This window comes from Lathamus discolor, chromosome 1 (genome assembly GCF_037157495.1).
Source record: "Lathamus discolor isolate bLatDis1 chromosome 1, bLatDis1.hap1, whole genome shotgun sequence".
Classification (NCBI taxonomy): domain Eukaryota; kingdom Metazoa; phylum Chordata; class Aves; order Psittaciformes; family Psittacidae; genus Lathamus; species Lathamus discolor.
Window position 1 is genome coordinate 116,638,489 of NC_088884.1, and position 25,539 is coordinate 116,664,027.

The 25,539-nt window shown below is 37.7% G+C and overlaps 1 protein-coding gene across 5 annotated transcripts in view; it reads right to left on the minus strand.

Annotated features, from left to right (window-relative positions):
* CCSER1 (coiled-coil serine rich protein 1) overlaps positions 1 to 25,539 on the minus strand; it is a 735,753-nt gene that overhangs the window by 138,624 nt on the left and 571,590 nt on the right. Inside the window, exons 11-12 of one of the 5 annotated variants that reach the window (XM_065691975.1) lie at positions 10,016 to 10,061; positions 9,295 to 9,377 (exon numbers count right to left, since the gene is read on the minus strand). The exons of the other annotated variants lie outside the window; for them this stretch is intronic. Coding sequence (XP_065548047.1) covers positions 9,376 to 9,377; positions 10,016 to 10,061 — 48 coding nt within the window. The 3' untranslated portion in view covers positions 9,295 to 9,375. Of the gene's footprint in view, positions 1 to 9,294; positions 9,378 to 10,015; positions 10,062 to 25,539 lie in introns of those variants that run through there. 5 annotated transcript variants of the gene reach the window in all.

The window sequence follows — 25,539 nt, forward strand, 5'->3', positions numbered from 1 at the left end:
TGTATGACCAACCTTATAGCCTTCTATGAGGAAGTGACTAGGTGGAGGGATGATGGTAGAGCGGTAGATGTAGTTTTTCTTGATTTCAGTAAGGCATTTGATACTGTCTCCCACAGCATCCTCATAGATAAGCTAAGGAAGTGTGGGCTTGACGATCAAGTAGTGAGGTGGATCGAGAACTGGTTGAAAGGAAGAAGGCAGAGAGTTGTGGTCAATGGCGCAGAATCTAGCTGGAGGTCTGTGACTAGTGGAGTTCCTCAGGGGTCGGTGCTGGGACCGGTGCTGTTTAATATTTTCATCAATGACCTGGATGAGGGAACTGAGTGCACCCTCAGCAAGTTTGCTGATGACACAAAACTGGGAGGAGTGGCTGACACACCAGAGGACTGTGCTGCCATTCAGCGAGACCTGGACAGGCTGGAGAGTTGGGCGGGGAGAAACTTGATGAAATTTAACAAGGGCAAGTGTAGAGTCTTGCATCTGGGGAAGAACAACCCCATGTACCAGTACAGGTTGGGGGTTGACCTGCTGGAAAGTAGCGAAGGGGAAAGGGACCTGGGGGTCCTGGTGGATAGGAGGATGACCATGAGCCAGCAATGTGCTCTTGTGGCCAAGAAGGCAAATGGCATCTTAGGGTGCATTAGAAAGGGAGTGGTTAGTAGGTCAAGAGAGGTTCTCCTCCCCCTCTACTCAGCCTTGGTGAGGCCGCATCTGGAATATTGCGTCCAGTTCTGGGCCCCTCTGTTCAAGAAGGACAGGGAATTGCTTGAAGGAGTCCAGCGCAGAGCCACAAAGATGATTAAGGGAGTGGAACATCTCCCTTATGAGGAGAGGCTGAGGGAGCTGGGTCTCTTTAGCTTGGAGAAGAGGAGACTGAGGGGTGACCTCATCAATGTTTACAAATATGTAAAGGGTAGGTGTCAGGATGATGGAGCTAGGCTTTTTTCAGTGATATCCAGTGATAGGACAAGGGGCAATGGGTGTAAACTGGAGCATAGGAAGTTCCACGTTAACATCAGGAAGAACTTCTTTACTGTAAGAGTGACAGAGCACTGGAACAGGTTGCCCAGGGGGGTTGTGGAGTCTCCTACACTGGAGATATTCAAGGCCTGCCTGGACAAGTTCCTGTGTGATGTACTGTAGGCTACCCTGCTCTTGCAGGGGGGTTGGACTAGATGATCTTTTTAGGTCCCTTCCAACCCTTGGGATTCTGTGATTCTGTGAAATTCTGCCTGAGACTACTTCACTTCAGTCTTTGCCAGTAGCAATGAGAAGACCTGTACCTGAAGCCTTGAAGTCTCTGAAACTCAAAGATCCTGTGAAAGAGCCTTTTAGCTGCAGGTTTTATGCTTTCTCAGCAGATGACGCTTTCTCAGCAGATGACATTCATTGCTCATGTTCATTCTAATGCATCGCTTCCCTAGTGCAGTTTCTTTCACTGGAAGCTTTATCTTGAATTATAAGATACTCTACTTTCCTACTGTACTCATTGAAGAGCTAAAGCATCAATTTTCTGCAAATCATTTTTCTTCCTTTTCCTGATGCCTCTCTTATATAAAGATCTTATAATGATGTGATCAACAGGATATTTACAATAATAGAACACAGTAAAATTTAACAATAGGCAATTTGAAAGTATGTATCGCTGTTACTATAGCACAGTAGATGGTCATCTGGAGAAAAAGAAGGGCTTTTTGTGTGGAAAAGTTCAGGAACAGCAGCAATATTACAGTGGTCAAAAGAGAAAGTACTGAATCCAGGATATTACTCCACTGACAAAGCAGAAGCTATCATATACCTATACTGACAATTTGTTGCAATTTCAAGAGAGTTATTAAAAAAAAAAAAAAACCAAAAAAAACCACTGTCGGATTTTAGATAATTCACTAATAGGAAATAGGATTACTTTGATTGGTAATTTATTCAGAATAAATGAATCACTGAGTTTACTCCTGATGGAGATCTACCAGAGATTCAATTTCATTATTCAAAATCAGAGTTAGGTATGTAAGGAACTTTTCAGTTTGATGCATAAATGAAAAAGATCAGATGAATCAGAAATATTTTGTTAGACTTAAAATTAAATATCACTTTAATTGAAGAATTATTTACTGTGTTAATTTTTTTGTTAGGTTAAAAACCAAAACCAAACAAAAAGGTATTGTTTTTCTTTGAAAAGCTACTTTGAAAACTCAATCTCATTTGAAAAACCTTAAGCCAACCAAGGGATTAATATAGAAATTACTTTAAACCACTTTTATAACAATGAATTATATTTCACAGACATTTTGAAGACAGAACTTCCAAAAACCATACAACTACAGCTACTTGAAGTAGCTCAAGAAGCCCAGAGAAGAATGCTTTCTTCTTAAAATTGTCCAGTGCTTTAAAGTTGATGTAGCAAGAGCCTAATTCCACCAAAATCCCTTAGTTTTAAACTTATAACTTTCAAAAGAAGTGTAAAAGAATGTATCACACTTTTACACACTTTAATGGCAGTGAAAGCGGAATCAACAAACAGAACAAGCAATTCCTCAGGTCTGTGAATGCTAAGCAGGACAGGAAAAACTGATTATTTCTGAATTTGGTGAATCTCGCCCAGACAGACTATTTATTTAAACAAGAAACAGTATCTGATTTTTGATAAAATTAGGACCACGGTGGTTTTTCTGTGCTCAAAGCTAAGATAACCAAGATGCAACGATGTATCTGTTTTATCTCTTCCATATTCAGGTGTAGTACGCAAGCCAAACGTGAAGATTTTTCATGTACCACTGTACACACCAGTCTAATATATACTATTCTCCCTCATCAAGCACAAGCTGATGAAAACAAAAATTAATTTTTCTGAATTCCTTAGTGCTCTTAGGTACAGAAATACATTCCTCAGTATAATAGCCCTCTTAGGGAGCTCTGTACTAGCACAATCTAAATGCAATAAAAATATGGTTTTATTTTTTTAAGAAGAAATCCTTTCAAATCACAGAATTAAGGAACAAAGACAAAACCCACATATCAAGCTATAACATAAAAACTTTATTATTTCTATTCCATATATAAGCTCCATGCTTTCTTGAGTGGGTTCCAAATTTGCTTAAATGAATTCTCCAGTCCCCAATGTTTTAAAATAATCACTTTTTTAAAACTTTCACTGCGCTAATGTTTGTTTCCATAGAAACAGGACTGAAAGCAGGAGCTGCTGTTAAGAGAATTAGAATTCTTTCCCTACAAATGAAAGACTTAAAAATAAAAATATATTAATAAGACTATTGTCAGAATATATATTTTCTTATTTTACAAAACCAGAATACGATCTTACATTCACTGGAGTTAACAGGACTATAACTTGTAATTACAACAGAATAAACCTAAATTACTAAGAACATATTACTGAGTTTAAAAAATTGATCAAAAGATTACTCGGTTAAATGGCTAATTTTTTAATACATTTTTAAATTAAATTTTGGAGGTGACTGTCAAATGAGGCCGTTTTTAGAAATATTACAATGAACAATTATGAGACAAAAATGTAAAACAATAGATACTAAGGATTATTACTATTTACATAATTTATTTCTATTACTAATGCTTAATTAGTAATAGAGTGAATTACTTCATTAAAACCTGATTGTTAATCTTTTACAGTTAGTCAGATACATTTGTAAGCTTCAGCCAGACAGTAATTGAATCTATGGACATCACACTGGCATAAACCTAAATTTAGGATTAAGAACATGCTTATTTTACAGTAATTAAGAGTTCTGCATTTTTCCTCACCAAGGCCATTCTAAATGCAGGTCTCTGCATACCCTGTGAACATTTAAACATCCCCAGTAAGAAAATTAATAACTTAAAAAATCATCATTTATGTCCAACAAAACTGTAATCAAAATCTTGAAAAGAAAATCTATCCAAGATTAGCTTGCAGTTAGTAAGGTTCCTGAACTCACAAAAAACCTTACCTGTGCAGAGTCCTACTGAGTTAGGAGACTGAGTTATTCAGACTCATTGCTGTACAACTAAATTTAAAATTCTGAAATGACAGATAAATCAACTTTTCCTCCTTTGTATTAGTATCAACCACTTCACTCTCTGGATCAACTTCTGTTTTACTACTCATGTATATACTACTATATAGAAGGACATCAAAGATGTTGAAGCATCTAGAGAACAAGTTACAGAATGGTTGAGGTTGGAAGGGACCAACAGAAGTCATTTAGTCCAACTTCCTGCTCAAGCACAGTCACCTAGAACACATTGCTCAGGACTGCACTCAGACAGATCTTGAATATCGCCAGGGAAAGAGACTCCACAACCTCCCTAGGCAACCTGTTCCAATGCTGAACCACCCTCTCAGTAAACACATTCTTCCTTATGTTCAGGTGGAGCTTTTTTACCACCCCTGAGGAATGAAGCAAAGCTATTGTTGTGACTCTCCTACACAAGATAGTACTATTTCTAGAGCTGACTAAACCTGTCTATTCTGACAGGCACACAAAATATTTTCATTTTCAAAGTTTAATTCTTTACCTTTTCATCACCCAATTATTTACACTGCTGTATTCAATCACCTGACATCCTGCTGCACATGCCTGGTTAAACCCCTCAAGTTGTCCTAAAGCTGCCAGTCTAGTTAGGTTGAGTAACCTGAATAATGTTGTCATTGTAAATTTTAGCACACAAATATTTTTACCATTATTCTGAAAAATGAACTAGCATTTTCATAATTTCAAGCCGAAACCAATCAAAAACCTGATACTAGTTTTACTATAGACTTTGAAACCCATCACTGAGATTGGTGACCCTGTGTGAGATCAAGACTTTGTCATTTTCTCAGTCAGATGTCTGGAGATGCAAGTCTAGAGAACTCGTATCTGGCCTGTGGGTGGGATAGGGCTGTTCACCCTTCTCTGGGGATAAAGCTTCCTTATAAAACTCAAAATACACCTATTATTTTCTATGCTCACAATTTTTATCATATATAAAAATGAATTCTGATAGAAAAACCTTTTCTGAAAATACTATGGTTGGACTTCACAAATGTGTATGCATGTTTAATAAGCTTTTATTTAGGCATTACTTTAACCAAACTACTGTTTACATCTCTTGACTCCATATATTTTAATCAAATCTACAATAAAATGACTGCCAGGCTACTAATTTCTAAATTTCTTCAAAATTCTGCAAGTAGAAATTTTAAATATTTTCATTTGCAGCTTCCACATTTACCAATTATCCTGGGTTCAGCAGTAGCAGTCATTTTTCTCCTTCTTAGTAGCTGGTGCAGGGCTGTGGGTTTGACTTTCAGCCTGGGAATAGAGCTGATAACGCCAATGTTTTTAGTTGCTGCTAAGTAATGTTTACTCCAACCAAGGACTTTGTGAGTCTCATGCTCTGCCAGGGAGGAGAGGAAGCCGGGAGGAAGCAGAGACAGGACACCTGACCCAAACTAGCCAAAGAGGTGCTCCATACCACAGCACGTCATGCCCACTATATAAACTGGGGGCCATTATTCAGAAAGGCTAGATCACTGCTTGGGTCAGGCTGGGTATCGGTCCGCAGGTGGTGAGCAGTTTTATTCTTTTCCCTTGTTACTTCCCTTATCGTTACTATTATTGGTGGTAGCAGCAGTGGTTTGTGTTATACCTTAGTTACTGGACTGTTCTTATCTCAACCCATGGGAGTTACATTCTTCCAATTTTCCTCCCCATCCCTCCAAGGGGAGTGAGCGTGCAGCTGCGTGGTTCTGGGTTGCCGGCTGGGCTTAAACCACAACACCGATACAACCACAGTTTTTCCTCTATATTAGAAAATACCTTCCATGAAAACATTTCTTCCTCCACAATGCACCATGATTCAAGAAAACAGTTAACTTCACAGTATTTTCTCCCTCTGGTTGACAAAAGAAGCCACCCACTGCTTGGAAATGCTTGACAGTGGGCAAATACTTTTAAAAGACTGTTTTATCACTTCAACTATCTAAGCTAGGAATTTGACTCTTGTAATTTCTACTGTACATATTTTCTGCTGTAATTCATGCCTTAGAAAACCAAAACCAAACAAAAACCCAAGCAAACACTACAGCTAAATTTAAAACTCTGAAGTATTTATATTTGCCCCAAGTAATTCAAATTTGCTTGTGCGATTATAACATTAAAGAGCCATTTATGAACAAACTAAGTATTTAACTTACTTTAACTTTGTTTTAACATGTTATTAAATTCTCCATTGCATGCAATCCCTGCCTAAAGGTTAGTTTAACTTCTTTAGATTTTGGCACTTTTCTTATCATTACTTGGTATGAAATTCTTTGGATATAAATATAGTTATTTCAAGTGTCTGATCCAATTTGTTCTGCCTGTAAAATTGATGGTCAGGTACTACATAACTATATTGATTTTTGTTGAGATTCTACTGTGTTTCAGGAACACCTATTATAGAAAGACTCTTTCTGTAATATTTCTTCTAATTGATCTCTTCTTCTAGGTAGCACTAATCAAAACTGGTAAGCAATTTTAATTCCCCGAATTATATGCAAATGATAACACATTTTCTTAAAAAGTACTGCCCACTGTCACCTTCAATCAGCAATTACTTATGTTTTGAGGACATTTTAGCTTAAACAAGGAAAATGTTTGCAGTAAAGTACTGGTAAAAAGTACCATAGACATAAAATTGTTAAAGATTTGTCATCTGGTGCAAGTTCCACTAGCTTAATCCAGTGTTTTAACCTAGGATATAAACTTAAAATCCTGACTCTAATTATGTGGTCTTTGCAGGACAAAAGTGCAGTTCAAAGGAAAGCTTGCAGTGAACATGCATATTTTCACAATTGTAGAGTTTATTCATGTATTATGCAAATGAAATATTTCAGCATCTCAAATTGTACAGTATACCAGTTTCACTGGTGTATTAGCGCTTCTCCTCCATGTAATGGACAAGTGATAGGAGAAAACATGACAGCTCTTCTCTCCCCAGGGCAATTACATTGAAATTCAGCCCAAAACTCTGTAGCTGTGCTTTATATTTTGATACAGTATTTTATTTAGTCGTAACTGTACTTTGCAAATCTGTATTTTGTTCTTAGGACAGCAGTACTCTAATGACCAAGGCTGGGTCATATACCTGTCATTATGGACTTCTGACAACATTTCTATTCTCTTTGGTGTCCCCATCAAGTTTATCCTCTGCCTTTGCATCTGTGCTGCTAACTACAGATGATCTCACATTTATGTTTCGTTTGGATTATACATTCCTTTATTTCCACTTCTGTTAGTGCCTTCATTGTAAAACAGAAATGAAGTTGCAACTTATTCTATTTCAAAGGCCAAGTTTTCATCTTGTGGAAAGGAGTCTTAACTCCATATTGGAATTTATTAGTTATGCTTGTAATAAGTGCCTCATAGTTTATAACCAGATTGTTAAAATGCTCCATCAGTAGAAGCTTGTTATTTCAAAATGTTATATAAACAGCATCTTAGTCTCAACCACTCATTACTTTGCCACATTTCACCTGCAGCTTCTCTGAACCCTGGGCTACAAGAGGAAATGTCATAACACAGCACAGGCACAGACGCCACTCAATGTCAATGACATCCTTGGAGGCCCGGAGGTGTGGGACTTCCAAGTGACTTATACCACCACCACTGAACCTACCCTGTTCACACTGGAGGTGAAGCAGCTGCAAGTTCCTAGTAGTTTAGACCATCTTGTGTGAACTCAGATCAAATTAATCTTGACTGTTCTACTGCAGTAGAGTTATTGCAGGGTCATGGGTAACATCAATTAGAAGAAAACACAGCCTATCCTTCAGTTTCTGTGTGATACTATACAGCATTCTTTCAGTAGCATTCCTGCTCTGGGTTCCCAGACACCCTCATTTGCCATTTTTGTACATGAACACTAATAATGCTCAATGCTTTGTAGGGTCCAGAAAAGTTACCACCAATGAATAGAAGACAAGTGTAGGATGTTCAAGCTCCAATTTTACGTTTCTATTAGAACTTTACCACAACATATTCATAGTTCCATACAGTCCTTACCTCCTAGTACACATAAAAGCAGAAGAGAGCTGGCTGAAATAATTTCACCTGCCCTGATGCTATGGATTCCCTTATTTATATGTTTCTTTTGCTTCTATTTGCTTCACAGGTAAGCCACTGACACATTCTATATATGCAGTTTTAAACCTACTTCTCTCATCTTGCCATTTCAGTGATGTTAGTTTTACCATTATTTCATCAGCTGATCATGGAGATTCTGACCACTCCTTCCAACCTATTCATCCACATATTCAACCCAACCATTATTCAGTCTTCTATTTATTTCACAGTTCCACATCTTCATTTAGGTACACAAATTATATCCTTCCTTTGCCACATAAAACTTACTCTGGCCTTCTCACACCTTCCCTTATGTTCAAATCCCAAACACTTCATTATTTGACACTTCATCATTTGACAATTCATCACTCATCTCAAATGAGGGCTCCAGACTAGGAAGGAAGCTGTCAACAGTGGCACCATGCACACTTCTAATTATTTATAACAAAGCATTTTAAAGCATGTTATCATGTCTGTGTGCTTCCAAAGTCTTCACTGATGTTAATCATGTAGAATCATGTATTTATCAGCAGCAAGATTAATATAAACGAAAGTAAGCAGGCAGCAATTTGAATTTTCATCTTAGCAGACTGCTGTCATACACATTGAATAAAAATAATTCCAGCATTATTCTTCTGAAGGCTTCAATGGCAATATTAATTCTTTCCACCATATCTTAAATAACTGTAATAGGAGCACAATCATGTTTCATGAACAGTGATATTTTTTCTCCCCTTAGATATACCCAGTAGAATAGGAACATTTTAGATAATTGCACAAAAGAAAGGCGAGTCATATACAGATCGTATTTTTTGTTGCTTTTGCAAGACCCACGCTCATAGACAAACGCTATATCTTTTCCTATGAATACACAAGAGCAGCACTGGTGAATTTACGCAAGCAACATGTTTCAAGACTGCCAACAAATGAAGCACTGTTCAAAACTGCACTGAATAAGCCTGTAATGTTATATTACGATGAATCTATTTGACATTCAGCAGTGTGATGCAGTGCATAGTAATTATAATAATGCAGTGTACGGCTGTAGCTTATTATGTGCATATGGAAGACACCAATGTCTTTAGGATGGACATTTAACTCAAGGTAGGAGGAGAGAGAGAATCAGACTCATGAAACGTAAGTCATCTCAAAAGTCTGATAGTATTCTAAGAATCTATGTATTCAATGGATATACTTACATACGCACACTGTTATAGTAGCAGAGAGATCATCTTGAATTAGAATGTAAGCCTTTATTTGTGATTTCTTGGGGTTCTGGGTGGAAAATGGGAAATTTTATTTTAATTTAAAAGATATATCTATCGTCAATATTTCCAATGGATTTAAGGAAAAAAATTGAACGAATGTTCCCTTTCCTCTCCAACTCAGAGGATGGATTTGTTCTTACAATTAGTTAGAAGGAAAGTCTTGTGAGAAATACAGATGGTTTTGGTATAATCTGCTTTACACCATATTGTTTGATTTTCCATTTTTTAATTGTTTGAGATCCAGATTCTTTTTTGTTTGCACAATGGAGAAATTAATTTGAAGAATGTGACAGAAAAATTCTTTAGTTTTAACAATGCCACTCATTTGTTACTATGTTGAACACGTGATCTGAGGATATTATAGTTATTCCCCTCCAGACTTTGAGTCATTACAGTATTTTCTTCCCTTCTTGCAACTCTATAGTGCACAGCGCAGTCCCAATTTATGATGCGTTGAACAAAACACAACAAAGAAATAAAGGAGGGGTCAATAGAAGCTGTTAGCTACGAACACGTTTCAGGCAATATACAACACCAGCGGTTGAATATTGACCTCAGGGCATAAACTCTGTATCGGCATGCCATGCTACAGCACATGAACACATAGTCATCTTTACAACACAGAGCGGAATTTAAGAGACTCACATAATTGCCTGCGAGAAGGTACAGGAGCACTTCCAAATGCTGTGCCCTGTAAATAAAACACATTTTTTTTTTTTTTTTTGGAGCAAAGGATGTCAGATTAACAGCAGCAGCAAATGAAAAAAATGACAAGACATGAGAAAGTGAAGGCAGTGAAACGAAATAGAGACTTCAGATAGAGGAGGTTGTTATTACTGAAGAACTGCAGTTCCTATTTTCAGATAAACCTAAATTACAGTGCAGAACATTCTATGAGTAATCCACCCATCAGTGGACACAATGAACCAAAAAGGGAGAAGACAGAGAGAAAGAGAGAAGACTGGGAAAAAAAGTATCAGCATAAGACAGGCATGCTCACACTTGTCAGAAATTAGATTTGATGGAAAGCACAATGTACAGAGCATATATTAAAACAAACTCCTTTATGAAAATAAGAAGGCTCAAATACATCAAGTGTCTTAACTGATACTATCACTGTTTGAAGGCAAAGTACACTTCAAACAGGTAGGAAAGAGAGCCAGTGCAATGAAGTTTAGTTCCTGCTGCTTCCTCCTCATCTTCTCTCCAAAATTCTTTAACAAGCCCTCACTGGGTCAGTTTGATGACAAGTGATAGGAAGCAGCTTTATTAAAACCATGATCAGCATACACAGTATGCTCTTGCAATACTGCGCCGCATCTTTTGTGTATTACGCCAGCAATTACCACACATCTCTGAAATACCAACTGTGCATGTAAAGAAAATGTGAATCAATTGCCAAGCAAGACATACCGGTTGGGATCTGTATGTAAGCCTCTTTCCAATGTGATCCCCTATACCCATTATCCTCTCCCTACCCAAATCACCCCAAACCCAGAAAAAGAAGTCACAGAAAGAGATAAAGAGAATAACCAGCAAAGTCTACTGTATAAAATTTGAAAAGCAATGTTAAAACAAAGTATGTTATCTCATTCCGAATCTATACCATGAATCAGCACTTCACTTTTTGTGTCCAAGGCTGCATCTTCGTTCCCCATGTAAAAGGACATACTGGTAATTTGGACTGGGTGGTCAAGGATGACTAATTACAGTACTATATAGACTGCACTGACTGCCTTAAAAAAAAAAAAAAAAACAAAAACTAAACAAATCAAAACAAAACATAATCAAACACCTGAAACTTATGAGACTTAAGTGGAGCTTGGCTTCCTCTGAAGTAATTTTGACTTCCACCATCTTTTTGAATTCAAGGTTGGGAATTGATTTATCAGGCATTCAGAACATACTATGCATTTGTTTTTGAGATCCTTTCCTCTTGCAGATCTTGTGAAATTCTGTTTTTCTTTACTTAGGAATAGTGAAGCATATACACACATATCTAGAAAACCCCATAAAGAAACCATCTTTACACCACTGCTCCCATACAACTTTATTTAAGGAAAATCAGCATTATTAGGATTATTCATCACTTCAGATGCCATGGCTGTGCCACTGAGACTACAGCTTGCAATGCTGGGTAGCTCTGCAGAAGCCATTTGTTTCACTACACCCCAAGCTTGTCACTTTGAGACTAACTCCTCCCTGCAACTATAGTAAGAGGTCACAGTCACTGCAACAAGTAGCCAAGGGGTCAAGCTGGGGTTGACTTTTGTTGAGGCCGCAAAAAACCCACTAGCTACGTCCCTTGTTTCCAAGGTTGCATACATTGCCAGGAAAAGGCAGTAAGCTCTCCTATTTACCAGGAACACAGTGCAAGGAAGCAATGTACTCAAGGCCCTTTTTTAGCAAGGCCCTGCAAGCGCAGTGTTCACTAATCCCACACTTATTTGTGCAGTTATTTCAGTACTGCCAAAGCCCACCCTTATCTCCAGATAATTTTTCAAAGTACCCAAAGGACAAGTTGGTTTGTGTACCAAATCTAACCATACATTTGGCAATTAAACCAGCTCTTCACTGACTACTAAGGCTTTACCACCTACTTTCAGTGCTCTCAAGTCTTTTGGAAACAAAACAGTTATTTGAGATACCAGGAACACATATAATCATATACAGCAAATCTAGAAGTACTGAAGACCGTGTATTGCACAAGGACAATCCTACAGCCTCCCCATTCTGCCAACTTTATGCTATTCTGCTTTGTTTAAAGGCAGCTTTCTAGAAAAAAATGAGGTACACAGTGGTATCTTTTATTAAAGTACCTCCTAAAAGTAGGTTTTCAGCTCATCATTTAAAGACATTGAAATGATTTGTGAAGTCAGACATAAAAACAAAAAGCACAAGTCAATTAGTCTGACAATGGCTAGCTGGATGTGTAGCACTTACATTCACACACCGCTCCATAGAATCAAAAAGAACACATTTAAAACATTTAAACAGCCTCAGCTTACACAAATCCATCAACCATAGTACTGGGAATTCAGTTATTCATTGACAGTTACTATTATCACTAATACATCAATTAAGTAATGTATTTGTATATAATGATCCTTTGAAAAACAAGGTGCCAATGAATTTGACTGCATTAATTACTCATGATTTCCAGAGTAAATAGCCTTCCAGGGGGGAGAGGATATATGCCTTTATCTTTCAGCCAAATTTCAGACATTCTCTGTGGAAAATCCAAGCTCTGCTGGAACATCAAGTAATTCCACAGTTTCAATCGAACATGTTTCTCCCCCCACCTCCCATCTTTTCTAGGTGGTATAACACTTTATCCTGAAGGTGTTTAGGTTTCCATGATAGTTTCAGTGGTAAACACTATGTTAAGTTTTCCAAGTGTGCTGTGATTCCTGAAGTGCAGAGTGTTACATAAGGATAAAATATTAATATTAATAATGCAGAGGGGCATTGTAGATGATGCGTTATCTTGTAGTTACTAAGTTAATGATTTATAAAAGTTAGCATGCTTATCTGAAGCTTTTAAGTGGCTTACCCTCCCCTACCTTTCTGCTGCATATTTTTAACAAAGAGATCACATACAGAATAGCTTCTCTCAAAATACTGCTCCTAGTGCACAGCAAAATTTGAATTTGGATTCACCTTTAAATACTGTTGCACACACTAGGTTCACCACAGGACACCAATGAATGTTAAACATCTCCATACATTTTAAAAGTATGTAACTCATTTCCACTTAAAATGTTTTGAAGTTCTTTTAGAGGGTACATAAAACATGCTAACGATGGCATCTTCTAAACCTTTATTACATGAATGCACAGTGCAGACTGAACATTTCAGGATCATTGTGCAAACATTTTCTTTTTGGTTGATCACTCTGCCTGTATCAGGTCAAAACCACTTAAGTTTTTGATGCTAAAATCCCAACAAAGTCCATGCTGTCACAGATGAGAAGCAGGGGAAAAGTTTTCACAATGACTGTATTTTCTATCTTTCCAAATTATCTCTATCAGTTCCAAAGAACTTTTTGATTTAACATATGTAAATAAATCTCTCTCTGCTAATTCATTTAACATGAAATAAATTAAGAAAAGTATATTTCTGGTATTTCTACACAGGTTATGCTTCTAAACAATACCAAGTCTAATAGCTCAGTAAGTTACACTTCAGCAGCAGCCAACTGATGTGCCAGCATAAGGAAGCGGAAAAAAAAGTTGCTGTCTGTGATCAGAGACCTTCTGGAGGGAAGGTTTAAAAATGGGCAGTCCCTAAATTTCACCTCTGAATACCCACATGAGGAGAAAACACCCATCAGTACCTGAAAAGTCAGCGCTCAGCTGTCAAGAAGGAATCCATCAAGATCCAGAAGCCTCTGAATGTGAAACTGTCAGGATGCCTGATTTATAACACCGGCTCTATTCAGTAGACCAATGAGGGAAATACAGTTTTTAAGACTACTTTACACATGAACTCAGTATGATGAGAAAATACATCTTAATTTTTGCCTACTTCTTACATCCTGTGGCAACCCACACAAGTATTGGGAATTCAGTCCGAAGTGCTTGCTGGCCTGGGAGGGCCACAGCTCATCCTCTAGGACTGAAGTGCTAAACCAGTCAGCATCTTCTGCCTGTAGATGTAAAGCACTTTCATTGGAATGCAAAAAAAAAAAAAAAAAAAATTAAAAAAGAAAAAGTTAGCTGAAGTGCTTTCTGCAGCCATATTCATTTAGTATTTATTTACCACAGCATCAGATGCTGAGCTAAGCACTAAACAGCTAGTAAACTCATGCTTAGGCTAGATTCCTTAGGAGGTATATTCCCTTTAAAAGCAGGGCAAAGACTATTTCTTTCTATACATTCCTGTGCCATACAATTCAGTGCTACAGTCTCATTTTCTCAGAAGGAAAAAATTAGAGGCTTCTATTTTATCTTTTCTGCATCCAGATAATATACCCTCAGCATTCCTCATTGTTAATACAGGAATGCTTGACTACCCAAGACATCTCTCAAGTGAATGTGCATTTTAGGCACCAGACAAGCAGATACACTGTTGTTTTGTTTACATTCCTTTGCAGTCATTTATTTCTTTTTACTTAGCTTTCAGAAATGCAACCAGAACATTACACAATTCAGTTATTTTAGAAAATGCTATCAATTTTTAATCTTTTCAAGGTGAAAGTATGACAGTTTCTATCAGATGTCACAGTTAAGTATTCACTGGAAGCTCCAATGAACTCCACAAGGGAATCTGGCATTTAGCTCCCATGGCTATTTTACTTCTTACATCCTCACAATGACCAAAACCAGTTCAGTAAAGAAGAATCACAGAATCCCAAGGGTTGGAAGGGACCTAAAAAGATCATCTAGTCCAACCCCCCTGCAAGAGCAGGGTAACCTACAGTACATCACACAGGAACTTGTCCAGGCGGGCCTTGAATATCTCCAGTGTAGGAGACTCCACAACCCCCCTGGGCAACCTGTTCCAGTGCTCTGTCACTCTTACAGTAAAGAAGTTCTTCCTGATGTTAACGTGGAACTTCCTATGTTCCAGTTTACACCCATTGCCCCTTGTCCTGTCACTGGATATCACTGAAAAAAGCCTAGCTCCATCATCCTGACACCTACCCTTTACATATTTGTAAACACTGATGAGGTCACCCCTCAGTCTCCTCTTCTCCAAGCTAAAGAGACCCAGCTCCCTCAGCCTCTCCTCATAAGGGAGATGTTCCACTCCCTTAATCATCTTTGTGGCTCTGCGCTGGACTCCTTCAAGCAATTCCCTGTCCTTCTTGAACAGAGGGGCCCAGAACTGGACGCAATATTCCAGATGCGGCCTCACCAAGGCTGAGTAGAGGGGGAGGAGAACCTCTCTTGACCTACTAACCACTCCCTTTCTAATGCACCCTAAGATGCCATTTGCCTTCTTGGCCGCAAGAGCACATTGCTGGCTCATGGTCATCCTCCTATCCACCAGGACCCCCAGGTCCCTTTCCCCTTCACTACTTTCCAGCAGGTCAACCCCCAACCTGTACTGGTACATGGGGTTGTTCTTCCCCAGATGCAAGACTCTACACTTGCCCTTGTTAAATTTCATCAAGTTTCTCCCCGCCCAACTCTCCAGCCTGTCCAGGTCTCGCTGAATGGCAGCACAGTCCTCTGGTGTGTCAGCCACTCCTCCCAGTTTTGTGTCATCAGCGAACTTGCTGAGGGTGCACTCAGTTCCCTCATCCAGGTCATTGATGAAAATATTAAACAGCACCGGTCCCAGCACCGACCCCTGAGGGACTCCACTAGTCACAGACCTCCAGCTAGATTCTGCGCCATTGACCACAACTCTCTGCCTTCTTCCTTTCAACCAGTTCTCGATCCACCTCACTACTTGATCGTCAAGCCCACACTTCTTTAGCTTATCTATGAGGATGCTGTGGGAGACAGTATCAAATGCCTTACTGAAATCAAGAAAAACTACATCTACCGCTCTACCATCATCCCTCCACCTAGTCACTTCCTCATAGAAGGCTATGAGGTTGGTCATACATGACTTCCCCCTCATAAAACCATGTTGGCTGTTCTTAATGACCCCCTCATCCTTGATATGCCTAGTGATGGAGTCAAGAATAAGTTGTTCCATCATCTTTCCAGGGACGGAGGTAAGGCTGACCGGTCTATAATTACCCGGGTCCTCCTTCTTGCCCTTCTTATAGATTGGTGTGACCTTTGCCATCCGCCAATCCTCAGGCACCTCGCCCGTTTCCCACGACTTAGTTACTGACAATTTTTTAAAGTAATGACCACAAATGCCAACCAGTCTAAATATTTATGACTGTATCCATTCTGGGACAACAGCAGCAAGGAAGCCCAAATGAAAAGGGTTTATAATGTAATCTATTCAATGAACCAAAACATTCGAGTATGTATTTGTTTGTTGTTCAAAAGAGGCCTTTCAGTAAAAATACTTTAGTAATTACATACATTTCCTACATCTCTCTGAACTCTAAAGTTATGAGTTCACCTGTTATTAACTGCACAGAGCAACTTAAGTCCTCTGGGTTCACCTTGAGCAGCTTGGAAGTCTGAGTACTGCAATATATGAAACGATCAAATCAATCCAGCTGTACTGAATGCCCTCTCTGCAGTATAACTACACAAATATTGCTGTTCTTTTTGTGTCACTTTCTATGAAGAATCCCCACAAAGATATGTATTGACAACAAACCAATCAATGCTAGAAACAAATAAAAGACAGCTCACTACCCACCAAATGAATGTTTTTCCAATAAATGCCCTCTTTTCTCTTAGAGCACAGTCCCAGTGGTTAAAAAGCCACTAATAAAAAAAAAAAATAAAAAAAATTAAAAGTCAAACACGAAACAGGCACCACCAAACACAAACACAAACAAGAAACCAAAACCATGCTGCCCACCCCTACCTCTTAATTATGTTTTTTTAAGAGGCTACTTGTGCTGGCAATATTTTCCCTAGACAAAATGCATAATACTTTGACAGGAACTTTGAAGATGAACATATCCCTTTTCCTCTGATAGAAATTAGACTGATACCTCAGAATATTTTGGAGCACTCCTGAGAACAAAAAGCCGTCTTAAATGACAGACTATACTGAAGTCTTGATTATTATCGCATAAAAAAATGTTCAACTGATCTCAAAAGAGTTCTGAATGATAATTCCTGATCAATACATGATGGCATAATACCCCTGATATGTTAAGATTTCCCAGAGACACAAAAACTTGCTAGAACACTACACCACATTTTCCTGTAATGGCAGAATGTGTTTCTTACATAATCAGAGCAAATATTAAAATGGTAAGATGTGCTGTGACATGATAGCTTTCACTTGTATCATACAGCACTTCACTGGTTAAGTGTATCGACTAAATGATGCACAGAGTAGCACGTTGTCACTCTGGATTCAATAGGGAGTTCAGTAAAAGCTGCTCTGGATCTACTTTTCCAACACAATGCTACTCTTAAGTGGTTATAAAAAAATATATTTAATTCAGTATAACGACATTAGTATGTCACAGTGCCACCATATTCTAAAACATGCAGACTTTCATGAAACTTCCTGTCCTTTCCCCAAAGTTTCAGGTTTGATGTGAGAAACTTAATAACTTACAGAAACTTACTGATCAATGGATTTTACTGTGCACTCTCAATCATCTGAGCAGAAACATCTCAAAAGTCCTTGCACTACTCCAGACCTATATCTAGCTCTCAAGTATGTCCTCCTTACCATGATTTGATCCATGGCCCCCTTGACATAAGTACTGCCTCTTTCAAACACATTTAGAAAGCGGCTTGTAACAGCTGATTTTACCATGAGTCCCTACTCAACTCTCCACCTTGGTACTGATCTCCCACCACTTATTTTTCCATAAACGTCTGAGATGCTTGCTGCAGGTTTCTTCATTTCTGGTCATGCATCAATCACAATTGATTTTGTTTCTATGATTTCTACTGTTTTGGTGGAAAAACCTCCTTTTTGTCACATAACTTATTTTTGCATGAGCTCATCCAATGGGACTGTGTTAGTTATGCCCAGTTTTCCACCTGAAATTCATATTCTGCTTTTTAGCTTTCATTCCATTTCTCATTTTAAATAATTTCCATTTAAAATTTAGTGCTGAGACCATTTCAACATATTCAGAAACCACTGATCCTTCAGGCTCATTTCAATAATTTGAAGAAATGATCATCTGATTACAGAGAGGTGGAGAGTTTGATACTTTGGAAGAATAATCATCTGCATAAGAATAAATGAAAAATTGTAGTCAAAATAGTAGTATTAAAGAGACAGACCAAAGCTTTAAAGCAGAAGAGAAATACTTTTTTCTTTTAAAAAGATGGGCTTAGACAATACCAAAAAAAAAAAAAACAACAAACCAAGCAAATAACCCCCCTAACTACTTTTCACCAGGAATTGCTTACAAATTAATCTTATTAAAAGCATTATCCAACCTTAATGAAAGCCAACATTCAGTTTTTACAATCCTTCTGATGAAAAAATGTTTATCACATGTCTTTTTCCTATATTAGATTTCAGATTGCAATGTATTTTACCTTAAACAAAGAAATGAGAAAAAATACTTTGTTCCTATAGTGGCCTGAAATATCACAAGACTTTCATAAAACTCCAAATATTTAAAGCTATGTGCAACTGAAGATGATAGTACAGCAATCACACATATTTATTTTTTCCCCTTTTTTCTTTTTTTTTTCCCTTTTTTTTTTTTTTTCTCTTTTTTTTGGACAGCTATGGCAGGCATGAACAAAATTAGCAAAAGAAAAGAGCCTCAGGAGCAAATGTGAAATGTGGCTCCATAGTCTACAGATATATTAATATAAATATGTTCCTCCTCCAAATATCTTCCAAACTGAAGTTATAGCTCAATAAGGAAGACATATTTCCATCTTAAAGTTATCAGTAAATATTTTACTAGCAGTCTCTTGGCACATTTTTCAACTCTGAATCAACATTTACATGCACTTTTCAGCAATCTGTTTCTACATATAAGTGAAAGATCCTAAAATACAGTTTCACACCACAGTTTGGCTTGCAATCTCATAAGGCCAAACTATAAACACCATGTTAAATCTAGATACAATCAGACAAGGCAGTAACAATTTTTCTGGTTACCTACAGCCCTTATGTGATAGCAATAGAATAATTGTTTCAAATAGATAATACAACTAATGTTTGCCTTTGTTAATTGAATGCCTCCTTACAACTATCTTACTATCAACAACAATCTGCTCAAATTGCTTAGGTAGAAATTACTTATAAATTGTGAATTCCTGCATGCCTCAACTGTTGAAATACAGTTATTCAATTTAAAACTAAAATTGTTTGTAAATATAGTAATAAAAATGAAATGGAAAAATATTAACCTATTTGCAGTCATCTCAGTGGCACTACAGATGTTATGTTACATTCATTTCTTAATCACTTTATGACCTGATTCTTTATCATCTCAGGGGACTGGACTTAAAAGAACTCGAATTTACCTATCCCTGCCTTCAGGCTTGTACAAGTTGTTTTAAAGCCACCCTGCTTTGTTCATTTAAGTCTTTCATGAACTTGTCTTCCAAGTCTCTTGGGCACTATTGCCTATGCTATCTTTCATTTATAACTTATTAACTGTACTTACTTCAGTAAAAGTGTTCCTATTTTAGGGTTTTGCACTGAAAATTCAGACTGAAACTGCTGGGCAGCAACTTCCACCCCTTCTCTCATCCTTATTGCCCCCTGGTCCTGCCTAAAGCTGTCCTGTTACATATGGTAAACATAAAGATCCAATTAAAAACAGCAACAAAAAAAGGAATTAATTGCGTTATACAGCAAGTCAATTTGGCATCTATTTTAAGAACAATTAGAATCCTTCTATGCAATAAATTGTCACATATATTAGACAGTGTGTCACAGACAAAAAAACCCCACCACCATTTAAATGCATTTAATATTGGGAAAAAACTTTTTTCTGATATTACATGTAAAATGAACGTATAAGAAATATGGCGAGATGCTTTAGCAGGGCCTATTGCAATAGGACAAGGGGTAACAGTTTTAAACTAAGAGGGGAGATTAAGGTTACACGTGAGAGAGAAATTTTTAACAACAAGGGTGGTCAAATACCAGCACAGGTTTCCCAGAGAAGTGGTGGATGAACCATCCCTGGAGACATTCAAGGCCAGGCTTGATGCGGTTCTGAGCAACATGATTTAGTTGAAGATGTCCCTGCTCACTGCAGGGGGGTTGATGCAGGGGGGACCTTTGAAGGACCATTCCACTCTGAACTATTCTACAATTCTGTAATCATAGAATCAGCACAATTCTGTTTGGAAGAGACCTCAGCTGGTCACTTATTTCCTGCTCCTACACAAAGCAGATGTCAACAATGAATTCTGACTTAATCACCCCTAAATTAAAAATTTAATAGAGCAAAGGGCAGAGACCATTGGGTGATTACATCTAGATCAGAATATAACACTGCAGTAAATGTCTGCATGCAGATTAATTGAATGTCTAAGGACTCACATTCCAATATAATTTAGAGTTAGAACCTAATGCTGAAGCACATGTTTATTCCTACCTTTTCAGCTCATATTTACACTAGAGCTTATTTAATTCTGAAAAAACACAAACCCTCCTATGCTTCCATAAAAACAGTATTCATGCTAAAAAGAGATAAATGACAATGACAAATGAATACGTGAAATCTGGACTTTTCTTATTATTGCAAACTGCAAGCCTGTTCACATGCTTGGAAACTGCAAACCTGCAACATTTGCTTTGCCACATTAAATAAATACTTTCACAGTTCTGCGTACTATTTCCTGTGATGGTCTCTGAAATATCCCAGCAAAAAAACCCAGCAAACCCCCCCACCCATTTTGTTATTTTTAAGGGGCTAATATGATGTTTGCACAAATCACCTTGAATGTGATTACTACTGCAGTACATATATTATGTGAGTATATTAAAGGTCTGACCAAAAGTCACTGGAAATCTTTCACATCCGAAAGTGCTTTCTTCTTCTGCCAGCTCAAATACAGTAAGGAGCTTTACATATACATATATATGTATGTATTTTATATACATATATATATATATTAGTTGCCCACATGAAGTCAGACATAATCCTTGAGCTGTACGACAAGATTAAAAAAAACTCTTGTTTAACTGAGTTCATTTTGATTTTATCTGTCACAAATAACATAAGTAGGCAACACAGATAATATGACAACACAAATAACATCAGTTATTAAACTAATTTGATCTCTCAATCATGAAAATTAGGATTATAGTTGAAAAATGCATATCTATAAAAAAAAGAAGTCACATGATTTTATACAAGAAAAGGTGACTGACTGGCAAGGAAGAAAATGAATGGTTATTAGAAGATAAAAAATCTCAGTCAGCATGACAGCCACTGTCATTGGATCAATGCTTGATGGCCTTTGCGAAATGGTATGAGTACTCCTGGACCTAACTTATAAATGCTCACATTACAACAAAACACTACTGCAGGGGCATGGGGATGAGGTAGACGGAGAGGGAGAAAACTTAATTGTTCTTACTCGATATGAAAAATAAAAATTGATTGGACAGACGCTCTCCTCTTAAGCCAAAGAGCTGAACAAACTGCTATTTGAGAATGATATTGCTGCTGAGAAATACATTCATTTGTAACACCTTCAAACAGAAGACTTCTATTTTTCAGGCTATTGATTCAACTTTGTTTCAAAAACAAATTAAAACATAAATGAAACACATACCATAGAAGGAAAGGGACATGTTCCTGGATACAGCTCATTTTGTTTTACAGGCTATGTGACAAGCTCTCAGATTTTAACTTCAAATCACCTGGTAGGAAATGTCTCAGTTTCTCAGCTCCTGAAGACAGTTATCCTTCCTATTATTTTCCCTTAAAAAGATTAGAGCGCCTTGCCAACTGAACCTTAAAAATAGTAATAATAATTAAAAAAACCCCACAACAACCCCCCCCCAAATGACAAAAAATTAAAAAAAAAACCAAAACAACAAAATAAAACACTCCCTCCCCACCCCCAACAACAAACCAACCAACCAACCAACCAACCAACCAACCAACCAAAAAAACCCTTAACCCAGCAGGCAACTTAAAACCACAAAAATTTTTAAATGATTCCCATATCTAAACCATAGTCTGACTGATGTGTTCATGCTTTGATCCACTTTTTCCAGCATCTGAGCTTCTGAATCGAAAAAATATAATTCTTTTTTGAGTAGATGGTAAATTGTGGAAGCTTGCTGTTAGATCTAGCTTTGCCAACTGTTTACTGTCTTCGTTTTCATTTAGTTTATATGTATATTAATAAACATAGATATAAAAGTTAATTTGACTTATGCTCACCTGAGCATGTCCAGGTGGAAATCAGCGATGTTTGGTGTTCATTAGGGGGCAGTATTGGGACCAGTACTGCTCAGTATCTTCAGCAATGATTTAGACAGTGGGATTGTGCACACCCTGAGCACATTTTGCAGACAACACCGAGCTCAGTGGTGCAGCTGACATGCCATTGGTGAGGACAGGATGCCAACCAGAGGGGCCTGGACAAGCTTGAGAAGTGCACCCATGTGAACCTCATCGGGTTCAACAAGGCCAAGTGCAAGATCCTAGGTGGGGGCAAACCATGGTATCAACACAGGCCAGTGGATGAAGAGATTGAGAGTAGCCCTCACAGGAAGGACTCTGGGATACTGGTGAATGAAAACCTGGACATGAGCCAACAACATGTATTTGCAGCCCAGAAAGCCAACCGTATCCTGGACTGCATCAAAAGAAGTATGGCCATCAGGTCAAGGGACATGACCCTGCCTCTTTATTGTGCTCTGGAGAGACTCCACCTGGAGTACTCTGTTCAACTCTGGAGTCCTCAGCACATAGACATGTTGGAGCATGTCCAGAAGAGGGCTGCAAAAACGATCAGAGGGATGGAACACATCTCCTACGAGGAAAGACAGAGGGAGTTGCAGTTGTTCAGCCTGTAGAAGAGAGGACTTCAGGAAGCCCTTATTGCAGCCTTTCAATACTTAAAGGGGGCTGATAAGAAAGACGGATACAAACTTTTTAGCAAGGCCTGTTGTGATAGGACAAAGGATAATTTTTTTTTTAACTAAATGAGAATATATTCAAACTAGATAAAAGAAAAAAAAATTCATGTGAGAGTGGTGAAATACTGGAACTGGTTGCCCAGAGAGATGGTGGATGCCCCATCCTTGGAAACATTCAAGGTCAGGTTGGACAGGGCTCTGAACAACCTGATCTAGTTGAAGATGTCCCTCCTTGGAGATTGGTCTAGATGGCCTATAAAGGTCTCTTCTAAACCAAACTACTCTATGATTCTATCATTCTATGTAATCCAGGGCTAGCCATCATCTTTTTACAGAAGCCTTTTAGCACAGTTATTTAATAGTTTCTTTTGCTGTTTAAGGAGTTAACTGCAGAAAACCCAACACAACCTTTTATGTGGCTGCAGGGAATTACTCTGTGTGGTGGTATTACTATCTGACTATTTCTGTTGCTATTTAACTTTATACTTTCTTCATTGGTGAGGGGTGACACACTTTCCAGAAACATTCTCTCTAGTCCATTTAGTCCTGTCCCTTCCTCAAAATTCTCCTAGAAATAATCAGTTGAACATTATTTTTTCCAATCTCTTATGCACTTTGGTGCTTTCAAAACAAGTGCATGCCTTATAACTACATTAAAGCATTCTGAATGCAGCTCAGTCCCTTGCCTTTGTTCCTTGTTAGATGCCCTGACATCATGTTCATGCATATTTCCCTAAGAATACAATGCTTCATGCCTCATACAAAGGGTATGTGGCATAACAAAACCTAACTTGGCTCCAAACATTTCTTCCCTCCCACACTCTGCAACTGAACTAATATTCTTATGCAGTCCCAATATAGAAAAGTCTTTTTACCACTTAATGCATTAAAATTCATTATTATAATTAGATTTACTGGTAGTGCATATGCCATAATAAATTCTAACCTTCTACTGAATGGACAGTAGGCTATGAAGAAAAAAATATCTATTTTACTAAGTAGTACATCAATGAGATGCAAAAGAAGAGAAAACTTTTAGTGGACTAAATGCCTACTTTATTTACAAGAGTCAATAACAATGTCAAGGTCAAGAAGATCTCAGCTATAGCATACGGATGATGCCAGTAGATATGTGGAAATTGCTTCTAATAAACACAGGTCCAAACATGAATAAAAATAAGGCAGGTGACATTTGTACTTTGAACATGGAATGAACTGCTGAATACAGTTTGGTTTAGGTTTGAGGATCTTTGGAATTCTCATTTGATTAGAGCCAACTCACAGAAACATCTTACACAGCTGTGTGTGTGGAGATACATTCAAGCTGTGTTTGGTCTTCTAATTGAAACTTCATAACGTCCCAGATCACAGTTACAAGTCTACTACAAAACAGATGAAATTAGGTATTGTATTAAAAAAAGAACAACTAGTAGAAAGGAGGTTATTAAACACAACAGAATTCAAACAAGGCAAGATATTACAAGGGGTCTTTTGGCGAGGGGAGTCTTAGTTACACACATCCATACACATGGGATTTGATACCTTACCAAAGTTTTCTGAAGTAGCACAAAAGTGACAGTAGCATCTGTTTGTTTTCTGTATCACTGATAAAAGTCACCTTGACTTTTCTTTATTATTTTGAAGTGGTTTATTTTTCTTTTTTTATATAGAAGAAGCTATTACCAAAAGCATGAAGTATACATGCAGCAGCTTGTCTAGCAGTTAAGGGCATATTCTTTCTGTCTCGGAGATTAACAAACATTTAAATTGACATTTAAAGGGAAATCGAAGAAAAACCCCAATTCCTTCAACTCTGAATATGCTCTATAAAAAGTTTCTCATAACAGTACCAACTGGGTATTTGTCAACCCATCAAAGAACTTGTACCTATAAGTATTTCTTATCAGAGTACTCATTAAAACAAGTGCTTAATTATAAACAAGTGTTAAATTATAAACAAACACAAAAATAAAAACTACAAGAGCTATTTTAAAAGCTGCCAAGGCATGATTAATAATTAATATCACATTTATAAATCAAATCGTCATTTACAGATCATCCACTGCCCAAATGATACACCTCCAAACAGAGATCCCATCTTTACAGAACTGGTTTGTTTGGGTGTTTTTCTAAGTTAAACCCATAGGATAAGTTAAACCATAAATGGTTTATTTTACTACCCACTAAGAAACTTACTTTAGAATGAATGCTTACTAGCAATTTTGTGGCACCCAACACTTCAGTATTTTGACACCTAACATTATTAGTTCACAGCTAAAAGAGGCATATGTCTAACTGTACTTTGAGCAACTCTTTGTGAAAGAATGAAACCTCCCAATGTGGCTTATGTACCAAACCTACAAAACAGGAGTATTTTTTTTCCTCCAGCAGAGTATGTAGTGCATGCTCACACTTGCCACTTTGCCTTAGTCAGTGTCGTGGTTTAAGCCCAGTGGGTAACTCAGAACCATGCAGTCGCTCACTCCCCCCCAGCTCCCAGAGGGATGGGGAGGACAATCAAAAGAATGTAACTC